Source organism: Hippichthys cyanospilos, chromosome 18 (assembly GCF_059441005.1).
Source record: "Hippichthys cyanospilos isolate Australia breed blue-spotted pipefish chromosome 18, RoL_Hcya_1.0, whole genome shotgun sequence".
Taxonomy (NCBI): domain Eukaryota; kingdom Metazoa; phylum Chordata; class Actinopteri; order Syngnathiformes; family Syngnathidae; genus Hippichthys; species Hippichthys cyanospilos.
This window is the reverse complement of record NC_142386.1, coordinates 3,146,885-3,158,453: the sequence shown is the minus strand read 5'-3', so window position 1 is coordinate 3,158,453 and position 11,569 is coordinate 3,146,885. Positions and strand designations below refer to the sequence as shown.

The 11,569-nt window shown below is 40.4% G+C and overlaps 1 protein-coding gene across 1 annotated transcript; it reads left to right on the top strand.

Annotated features, from left to right (window-relative positions):
• The first annotated feature begins 6,040 nt into the window (after positions 1-6,040).
• LOC148408470 (heart- and neural crest derivatives-expressed protein 1-like) lies at positions 6,041-10,408 on the top strand. The gene is made up of 2 exons (XM_088440397.1): positions 6,041-8,019; positions 9,589-10,408. Exons 1-2 carry the CDS (start codon positions 7,246-7,248, stop codon positions 9,685-9,687), a joined length of 873 nt encoding a protein of 290 aa, XP_088296523.1. The 5' UTR covers positions 6,041-7,245; the 3' UTR covers positions 9,688-10,408.
• Positions 10,409-11,569: the final 1,161 nt, after the last annotated feature.

Below are 11,569 nucleotides of genomic sequence, written 5' to 3'. Positions count from 1 at the left end.
GTAAAATATAACATAAAATAAGCCAGCGAGGAGCGAGGATGGACTCAAACAGTCTGCTAGTCCTTTTCTTGAAACCAAGAAGGTAACAACCATTGTTAGCACCAAAACCGCCAAGGGCAAAATGACAAACGGATAGCATAAACAGGAAATACAGCGCGGCCTTCCAGATCAAAAGATACTATCTTTCAAAACAAGATAACACAGGTAAATTAACAATCCAAACTGGAGCGCTTGGAGAATTCTTAACGCTGAATAAACCTCATCTTAATGCCCCAGTTTGTGAACACCGATAGATTCGGACGTCGGTTCGGTCTGCTTGCTTCTTTTAATGAAAATAATGTGCTACAACCTTGGTTAACAGAAGATGTTGTAACTCCTAAGTAAGTAACTCCTCTGGCTGCAACCCCCGTTCCAGCTTCTTGTAACTTCAGGTTCAATACGGCAGATGATGTCACGGTAAATTCCGCAAATATTTTCTTCTTTTTTCGCTTACGTTTGATTGGAGACAAGAGCAAAGCGCAACATCGTGAAGCCCAAGCCAGCTATAAAAGTAAATCCCTGCACCTGAAACACGTTGAAGTGAAATGCATCCTGAAAGTAACCTGAACCTCTAAACCCCCGATGGAGGCTATGGGGTTCTTCTTCTTCTTCTTCTTCTTTTTGACGTCTATTTGACTGTATTTCATAGGCCAACAAAAAAATGTTTCAAGCCTCAAGCCAAGCAGACAATGTGCAAGAAAAAAAAAGAGAAGCAGGAAGAGAGCTCTTGAGATATTTTTGACGACGAACGCTCAACATGCCTGCCGTATTTCATGCCGCTTACTCAAACAAGCTTCAGGGGCTGAGAAAAAAAAAAGACAAAAAAAAAAAAGGCCCTTTCCTGCGTGCTTTTTGAGACTTTTTTTTGTGGTTTTACCTGTGAGATAATCATTTTGTCTTTTAGGGGAAAGACCATTTTAAAATTAAAAAAAAAAATTCAATCCATTTATGCAGGTTGGAAGATTTAGAGTTGCCGTTTCCCGGTGTTCCTGAATGCAGCACGCGCACTACGAATGGAGCACCAAATGTAATATAAATAGTTATTACTAGACCTACGAATATACAGTATATTCAAATATATGTTGGTTGGAGGAGTCTAAATATTACATATTGTCACTTTAACCCTTAGGGGAAATTTGAACCTAACAGGCTTTTTGATATTTTAAGTGCTATCAATGGAAAAGTATACCAAAAAAAAAACCACTAGGAGGCTAAAATATTGCAGAGATTGTCAAAACTTGCAAAATTCTGCGCACTGTCCCTTCAAAATGCTTGCAAACGGGTGGTCCAGGGGTACACCCTGCAGATGTCAAATTTAGCCCATGTCGGGCTCATTTACTGCCATTCAAAACACTGTACTGTAAGGATTTCATTGTGTGGTATTACTATACAATACAATACAAATACTGTATATAAATACAACAAAACTCTTGAATCTAGGAAGATGATGATAAAAAGTTACAGGATATAATGAATTAAAACACTGACAATGAAGATATGTTTTATGACAAGATGTAAACATTTCAATGAAGGACGCTTTCCTAACATTCAATGGACTCAAAATTGTCAGCCAATTGCAAGCCACACAGAGACCAACAAACATTCACTCACCCAATCACAACTAAGGACAATTTAGAGTGTCCAATACACCTGCCATGCATGTTTTGGGATAGAACCCAAGCAGGCTCGGGGACAACATGCAAACTCCACTCAGGAATGCTAGAGCCGGCTAGATTTGAACACGATTCCTTGAACTGTGGGCCGCCGAGGAAAAATGACCAAAAAGGCTCCAACGTTGCAGCTTTTTCATTTCGGTTTCCAGATGGAAGCGTCCAGCAAGTCAAGCCAGCTTTTGGCGCTATGGAGTATAGGAAAGCCCTCCAAATGGCGACAAAGCAAATTAAAGAGGGCAATTCCCCCGGCGTGCCCTAACAGCGATGTTTGGGACCGGCGCGTTGAAAAAAAAAAAAAAAAAAAAAGCTTTTAGAGGCCAGCGGGCTCCGCCTGGAGCCGGGCTCGGGGTCAAGCCTCGGCGCGCCTGTTTTGACTGCGGCCCCGGCTGCCATGCTGGCCGACTCTTGTGACACAGAGCAGCCGCCTCCTTGTGAAAGCCGCCGCCGTCAAATCATTAGGGCCCCGGCCCACCCCGGACCCGCCGCCGCAACCGTCCAACCATCGCTTTTCCAAAAATCATTCAACGGTGATAGCAATACTGCTTATTTGCCGCAAATATGAACGATAATACACAGTATATATATATATATATATATATATATATATATATATATATATATATATATATATATATATATATATATATATATATATATATATATATATAGCTACAACTGCAAAAAAAACTATTTTTGTTTCAACTGCAGCAAAAAAAGAGAGTGTCGGGTTATGAACAGTGGGAAATAGTCATTTCAACTGCGGGAATCTAAAATATAGATGGAAAAACTGTTAGTTTTGCTTTTCAAAAGAAGAGCAAATGAATTTCAACATGAAGCTTTATATATATATATATATATATATATATATATATATATATATATATATATATATATATATATATATATATATATATATATATAGCTACAACTGCAAAAAAAACTATCTTTGTTTCAACTGCAGTAAAAAAAGAGAGTTTCGGGTTATGAACAGTCGAAAATAGTGAGTCATTTCAACTGCGGGAATCTAAAATATATATGGAAAAACTGTTAGTTTTGCTTTTCAAAAAAAGAGCAAATGAATTTGAACATGAAGCTTTATATATACAGTATATATATATATATATATATATATATATATATATATATATATATATATATATATATATATATATATATATGTATGCATATGTAGAAATGTAACAGAAATGACTTTTCATTTCATTTGTTATATATGTAATCCAAGAAGTAACTTTTCTACCCGTCATTATTTTTTACCGTGGCAAAATAATGAAAGTTTGTTATGTTGTATAGGGCAGCGGTTCTCAAAGTGGGGACCGCGGACCCCTGAAAGTCCCTGGCCTGACTCCAGGGGGTCCGTGAAATAATTTGGGTGATTAATAAAAATATATATTTGTTTGTTTCATTTTATTTTATATTAAACTGTGACAGTATTCACGATTCTTCAATAAAGCAATAATCGATTTAATCGATTTTTAAAGCAAAATACTGTATGTCAAAATGGATTTTGTGTCTACACTTGCTAGCTAACCAGCAAAGCTAAAGCGCCATTTTATTTTTTACTGCTGTTTCGGACTAAATAATCAGCAGGAGGTGTGCGATTTTGACATTTTTTCAAAAGTTTAAGAACCCTGCATCCCTGACGAGCATTTGAAGCGAAAATAAGCAGGCCATAAAGTCAAGTTGAACACGCCCACACAAATAAAAAAACCAAAAAAACAAAAATCCAAGCACGCATTTGCTTCCCGAGCGTGACTTTTGCCTTCGGTCCGTCCGTCTCCTCAGCGTTCCGAGACGTCCTGGTCTTTATCTTTACGGGCTGCGGACGGACGGCTCTGCGCGTCGCGCAAAAGCCCTTATGAAATATGACCCAATTCACGCACGCAAGAAGAGGGGCTCCGCGACGAGGCCGCGGCGAGCCCCAAGTGGAGCCGAGTGGCGGCCGTAAAAGTAAGCGCGGCGCTTGAAAAAGAAAGAAAAAAAAAAACTAAGATTGTCCGTCTTGAGGACAGCTTGAGAGCACTCAAGGTGGCCATTCAAAAGCCAGACTTACTTTTGATTTTTTTTTTTTATCATTTTGGAATAAGGCTGGATGATATGACCTAAATGTACAATTGAAGTTGCATTGTTTACTTCTGTCCCAAAATTTTTGGAAAAAAAATCAGCTCATTTTTATACTTTACAAAATCAACTCGCGGGCCGGATTTAATTCATTCGCGAGCCAGAACTGGCCCGCGGGCCGTATGTTTGACACCACTGCCGTAGATCAGGGGTGTCAAACTAATTTTTATCTTTTTTAAAAAAAGAAAGCTAAATTGTTGCATAGATTGTCAAAACATTCAATATGGAGTCCCTTCTAAATGCTTGCAAACGGGAGGTCGCGAGGTATACAGTGTCAAATTTAGCCCATGTCAGGCTCATTTACTGCCATTGAAAATTGGAAATATTGTCCGTTTTGGACATATTGGAAAACCCATTTTTTATCATGCATTTCCCATCATAAATCCCATCAACTCGCAACTCATGAACAGGGCGCAAAAGAAAATTTTGGTGTTGACACCCCAAAACCACCGGGTGGCACCAGCGGCCAACTTATGACATATGCAAGCCTTTTAATGACTTTGATGATTGGCTTAGCCTGGACTCCCATAATGCAAAAAGTCTTCAGAAAGTCATAATACTCTCTTTGACGTAATAGATATTCCTATTTAAGTTTCATAAATAAATAAATATACAGCGTAGTTACTTTTGCTATTATCGGAATTTTACCATTTTTGTATATAAAGGGGACATTGAATAAATAATTGAATAAACCCAACAAACATTGAAATGAAATTGATTAAAATTGTTACTTCTCGAAAATATTCAGACAACAATAACATATTCTGTAGATCAGAAGTGTCAAAGTCATTTGGGCTTACTTTCGGCCTTCATTTTGCGGAATAAAAAGGTGCGTTATATTTTGGGGGAATTACGTTATTTCCCGCTACAAAACCCAGTAAATTGAGGACAAACATTTGTGAGTCTGCAAACATTTACAGCTAGCATAAAGCGCAATGACTTTATGTCTGGCCGAGGCATTTTTTTCCCCCGGTCAAAACGGCGCCACCGCCGATCTCGCCCGTCCAAACCAATATACCGCCGACGTTTGGACGGAAATTTGAAATGCTTTTAACTTCTGTGGGAAGTCGCCGCCATGACGTAGCGTCCGCGTTTTCCCAGAAGGATGAGCTAGCCGGCGCGTTGGATCGAATTAGCCTAGCGCGGCGCGAGCTAAACACACTTTGAATGAAGGGCCTCGTTTTGTGTTTGTTTGGAGATGCGGAGTTGAGGGTAAGCGCTCCGAAGAGGCGGGAAGCGACGACACAAACAATTACGCCGGGAATTCGGAACACGGACAAGATGGCCGCCCCGGATCGAGGAAGGCCCTTTCCCGTGGACCAATGCGAGGAGGGGGGAGGGGGGAGGGGGGGGGTCCTGCGTCGGCCCCTTTCAGCACCTTCCGCTCTTGATATCAAATCCAAAAGGAAGATCAAGAGAATTTTTTTTTAAACGAGGAAAATAAGGTGACGCAATGGGATAGAGAATAAAAGGATGGAGGGAAGCCATTCGGGGAAAGATGGCGAGATGGTTTTGGGGGTGGAGGCTTGGATTTCATGTCTGCGTAGTGGACGTCTTAATCAAAAGTGTCAGGTTTGCTTTCTGGCTGCCGCATGGACTTCTTCAGACTGACAGCGGCCGGGAAACGGCCAGCCGGCGCAATTTCGCCCAATCAATATACTACAGTAGAATTTTGTGTTTCTCATTTTTTTTAATGATGTTAAAAAAGAAGACTTGAAACGGAGTGCATCAGTGTCTGATATGTTAAATTTTGGAACTACGTTTGTAGTTATATTTGGATGCATTTTTTTTTATAATCAGCAACTCCTTGGTGTGACGTCATCACTTTGATTTATGGCTGGGAAATTGCATCGCTCATCACAGTTGGCGTGCGTATGTAACTGGACAAAATAAAGCCATACTGCCTTTTGCAAAGGAGTCCCAAGAACACGAGATTCTTGTTCAAATTCATGTTCAAATTCATTTGCTCTTCTTTTGAAAAGCAAAACTAAATTTTTTTCCCATATATATTTTACATTCCACATTATTATTCACATTATTTCCCACTGTTCATAACCCAAAACTCTCTTTTTTTTTTACTGCAGTTGAGACAAATATGTTTTTTTTTCGTACACATAGGTGTACCGAATCCATTGCCCACGAGCTCCCGCAACCCAGCGTGCGTGAAAGTCGCCCCCCCCCCTCCAAAAAAGAAAAAGAAAAAAAAAACAGAACAGTTGCTCAGGACTCGGGATGAAGTAGTGACAGATGATTATTTAAAAGGAACGCCGTGTAAACACAGTAGGAGTGCGAGAGTAGCTTTTAAGGAACGTGCACAAAATAAAAAAAAAAGAAAAGAAAAGAACGAGCGTGATTTATGCTTGTATTTAGATAAGACGCGGCCCTAAATGGTTTGAAAATAGCGTCGAGGTCACGCAATCGCCTTGCTTTCGCTTTTGCAAACGCCAGGGCGAGAAGGAAGCAGCAGGCAGTACGCATGCGCAATTCTCCAAAATCCCGTCATGCATGCACAGAAATGTGGACGCAATCTCGGGAAAACACACGCATAAAGCCAACACATAAGGACAAATACATCCACAAATTGACAAATCAACAATTCAAATTGTGGAAGTGGAGGTTAAAAAAATAGAATATTCTATTAGCAAAGGGGGAACGTCAAAGAAAATGTCAAATATTTAATAAAAGCTGTAATTGGAAAAAATGTTTGTTGGTAAAGAACAAATAATATGTGATAAAATGCGCTTTTTGGGTGCTGTGGAATGATTCTCAGTGCGGTTACACAAGCAAGCTCCCTCTAGTGGTACCTGAAAGAATTACTGAATAAAATGAACAAACTTTTGTTTTTTAATTCAATAGAATATCAAATGCTCTTCAGTTGTGATTAATTGTTTTCAAATGTATGTACATTTTTCATTATTACTAATACATTTTAAGTTGTCTTATATTAAAAGTTAAATCCGCGCATACTACAGTATTGGAAGCAAAGTGAACCCCATTTTTTTAAAAAAAATACGATCTATGTAGCATCACTGATCGAATGACTAATCAAAGGTTAATTGTGTTTGTGGAGTGTGAATTAGGCAGCAAAAACCGGCAAAAAAGTGGGCATTTTGCCACTGCCTGTCCACTAAATATGACGTCACAGTTGCTCGTGTAACTTCACACGACCAAATACAGAAAACAGGTGAGTCGCGATTGGTTAACTGCTTGCGTGTGATGTCATTTTCATGGGACAGACTGATAATCATGCTTGAAATATTTTCGGGGTGATTTTGACCTGAGTTTTGACAAACTTATTTGGGTGGGGCGTTGAAAGTGGCGATATGAAGCGCGGGCCTACCTGTAGCGGGCGTAGAGGCTTCCGAACAGCATTTCCTTCCATCATCCGGAGCGGATGACGTCACAAGTCCCTCCCACCGTCCCCGATAGACCCGGGGGCCTCGCACCTTCCGCAGCCTCAGATTTCCGATTTGTCGGAGCTTCGCGGCGGCGGACCTCGACCTGCCAAAAGCTGCGCGGAGAGTTTTTGTTGGAACCGGGCCAGAGAGCGCTTGATGGAAACGAGCCATGCCGGATACCTAGGCGAGGGCGAGGGCGAGGGCGAGGGCTGACGGATCGGCGATCGAGAGCAGAGGCGGGCCGGGCCAGGATGAACCTGATCGGGGGCTACCAGCAGGTCCAGCACCACCTGATGCACGAAGCCTTCCCGTTCGCGCAGCGCTGCCACCTGCAGCACCAGGACGCGGCGCCCTACTTCCACGGCTGGGTGGCCCCGGAGCTCCCCTTCCAGGGGCCCTACCCGGCGGGGGCCGAGCTGCAGGCGCCGGGCTCCAGGCGCGAGCGGGCTTTGCGCGAGGGCCTCCCTCCGCCTCCCCCGCCCCCGGGCTTGGGCTCCGGCTGCTCGCAGGCTCCGCGGAGGCCGTCCGGGCCCAAGAAGGAGCGGCGGCGGACGGAGAGCATCAACACGGCGTTCGCCGAGCTGCGCGAGTGCATCCCCAACGTGCCCGCGGACACCAAACTGTCCAAAATCAAGACGCTGCGCCTGGCCACCAGCTACATCGCCTACCTGATGGACGTGCTGGCCAAGGACGCCGGCGAGACCGAAGGCTTCAAGGCCGAGATTAAGAAGTTGGAAAGCCGCGACCTCAAACGCAAAAGGGACGCGCAGGTGAGGGGATAAAAACCGCACGCGCCCTTCAATTCGGGGATCCCAAAAAGCAATGCAAAAAGTAAACCTGGCCGTTTGCTCGGTCCGCTCGGACGAAAATTAGTGCGTGAAAATCAAGTTCGATATTTTATGAATAAGAGTGTTTTAACGGAGGTTTGCATTAAATTAGCTCATTTTCAAAGGGACTCTGGTTTTAAACAAATCGTTCACTCGAAAAAAAAAAACCCGAGAAATTGAGAAAGGTAGATGCTTTTAGGACAAGCAAGTTTGCTTGGAATCGCTTTTATTTTATCTATTTTTTAACCGGACTCTTGATGTGGGACTGAAACTGGAAATGGTCGCTAAATGACGCACGCTTCACTTAACATGTTAACATATTTGCATTCCTTGACATTCTATAAAAGATCAGCTTTTAAATATCGCTAATGGGCTGATTTCAAAGGGGAGTCTGGCATGTAAAACCCCGAAAAGTTTCGGACAAATAATGCGTTTAGAAAAATTGAGTAAATTCATATTAATATTGCGTATATGATGTTTTTTTTCGAATTAGCTCATCTTTTCATCAAGTCCATCTTTGTCTCGCTTGATTCTTGGATGTCTGCTGTTAATATCAAAATCAGAAATTGAGAAGAAAAATTAAAATCTGGGAATTGAAAACTAAGACGTTGACATTTACAAGCGCAACAAAAAAATAGCAACTTTACTTTAAAACATTAGAAGCTTTTCAGGTTCCTTTTTTAACTCAGCCGTATTGTACAAATAATATCTTTAAAAAAAAGCTTGTTATTAAATGAAAAATGTTAAATCCTATCCATTTATTCTAATAAAAAAAACTAGAGCAAGGAGGAAAAAAATAAGCGCACAAATTAGAATCAGTACAGCTTTTGCTTAAAATTCGTTAAAAAAAAAAATCAAATTGGGACCGGAAAAATTGAGATACGTGTGGACACTATAGCTTCAAAAACGAGAAATGCAATTACATCTTCTGTAAATGAAGATTTTTTTTTTTACGTTTGATTTTAAACTCAGATTTGGATGAAATCTGAGATATATATATATATATATATATATATATATATATATATATATATATATATATCCACATCTGGGTTGTGAATGCAGTGAATTAGCAGTGGCATGCATGGAATTTTCAGTTTTATCCTGGCGTCAAAATAATTATGGCAATTGTAGCTCACACGCAAAATACAGATGATTTACATCGATTACTTACGATGTATTTTGTTCGATTTATATACGCAGAAAAAAATAAGTTCCGGTAAATTACGTGACCTTATGACTGCAGTAGAGAAAAACAATGATAAAAAAAATTGAAACGCCAACAATTAACGTTGGGATAGTAACTTTATACAAGAAGAGTAACTTTATACAAGTCGATCGTCTTGATTGTCGCATTAAGCTTATATTTTTATTTTGATAAAAATAAAGGCTTAATTTTGCAATTTCAGCGGTCACTTTTGACCTTTTTCATCATATTGTTCATCATATTGATCTTTTCGTGCTTTCTTTGGTCACTTGGTTCCAAACTGTGTTTTTGTCCGGTTCGTCCAGAACGAAGGTCCACCGCATGATTCGTTCGGTACCGAGAAGAAGGTGAAGGGTCGCACCGGGTGGCCGCAGCAGGTCTGGGCGCTGGAGCTCAACCAATGACGACTCCCGCGAACGGCCCTCGAATAAAAGCCTCAAACCACTTGTACGACCGTACGTGAACGCATCATCTTCCGTTTGAAGAAAAAAAAAAAGACTTCTGCTGTTTTTGTTCATAAATGTGGACTGTTGTATTTATCCCTCCGTCTGGTTGTGTCGTAAACACAAAAAAAGTTTAAATTATGTATTGAAAAAAAGGGAAAGAAACTTAAATTATTCTTTCATTTTGGATCCCAAGTTTTAAAATGACAACATGTTAATTTTTTTGCCATTTTTCCAGGGGATCTTGATTCATTTTGCTTTACTTTTTGGGGAGCGACGAGCTTCCAACTTGCCGTTTTGCGTTCGTATTGGCACATTTTCATTTGTTGGTCTACTGTTGGTTATTTTTGTGTGAGCTAATCGTGTGTTTCATTGTCTAAGGTGAAGTCATTTCATTGGAAATAACGTTCAAACGAATCACAAAATGACAAGCGTTGATAGTTTTCACAGAGTGTGAAGCCATACTCAGGCAGAAGACCTAATTTTTTTTCTCGCTTTTTTTATTGTTGTATAATAAGTGACAATCTACCTCAACGTGCTCACTGTCCGCTCGAATATAGACGCACTCGAATGTTGTTCACTTTCAACGCAGCTTGACACGCGCGCGCGCAAAGGTCAAATTTACAATTTGTTACTATTATTTGTGCAAAATGTGGGTGGGAATGTACATTAGACGTGAAGCTATATAATAAATGGATCTTATTTTATGACGCCTGACATTTTGTGACGTGTTTTTTTATGTTTGGGTCAATAACAATCGCGCGTCGTCGTGATGACGTCACAACACAAGTAACATTGAAGATTACGACATTTACGTTTGATGGATTTTGATGAGGTCGTGACTGAAGGGAACGACTTTGATTCGACAAAAAACTCATTTTTTTCCACCCTATTAACAGTGATTACATTTATGGAGGAAATTCATAATATTTTGATCGTTAAGATATCATCGAAAAAAAAGTACGACAGTAAAGCGAAAACTCAATTTTGTGATAAACGCGATAAAAGCAAATTAAAGTCAAATTACTCACCGGCTTGATGGTTCCTAAGGCAGTGGTTCTCAAAGTCGGGGCCGCGGGTCCGTGGCCGGACTGCATTGGCCCGTGAAATAATTTGGGTGTTTTGGAGGTGATTTATTTAACTTTTAACAATTACAGATTTGTGGCTTGTTTGGCTTAGTCTTGTTTTTTGGCGCCATCTCTGGCCGCTGATGGTAGTGCGGTGTGTGTCTACCTATTGATAGACGCAATTCTAACATCTAGGAAGGATAGAACATTGGGTTATTTATCAAAAATGTGTTCATTTCATTTTAACTTAAATTACGAAAATATTCATTCAATAAAGCAATCAATTCAACCAGTTTAATAAATATAGATATCAAATTATTTTCAAATTTGTCAAAAGCCAGTGGCATTTTATAATGCTGTTTTTGATTAAATAATTGGCAGTAACCTGTTTTGGGGAAATCGACCCGGATTGTTTAAAGGGGCATGCAATTTTTACTTTTGATTTTCTAAACTTCAATGTAGCTGAAAACTAACACACACTTGCTGTGAAATTGAATTGGTTGGTGAATAAAAATGTACTATTGTTCGGCTTAAACAACTTTTTTTTTTTTTTGGATTCTGCAAACATTTGCTTTCTTAACAGGGGCCCCTGACTCCAAAAAGTTTTAAGAACCCCTTCCGGAAGCAGAGAACAGACCTAGAAAACAGAATTGAGCGCCTTCCAAGGTGTCTGCAAGCGCAATACTGCCATCTAGTGGATATCGTCCAAACCGCCGGCGTTAACAACCAGGCAAAACTAACACTTGGATTTTCATCCAATCAAATTTGAAGTACTC

Excerpts from the sequence above, each read along its gene's own strand:
- LOC148408470 (XM_088440397.1), top strand. The coding sequence starts at position 7,246 with ATGACGTCACAAGTCCCTCCCACCGTCCCCGATAGACCCGGGGGCCTC. Across the intron at positions 8,020-9,588 it reads AACGCAAAAGGGACGCGCAG|AACGAAGGTCCACCGCATGA; the intron begins GTGAGGGGATAA and ends CGGTTCGTCCAG.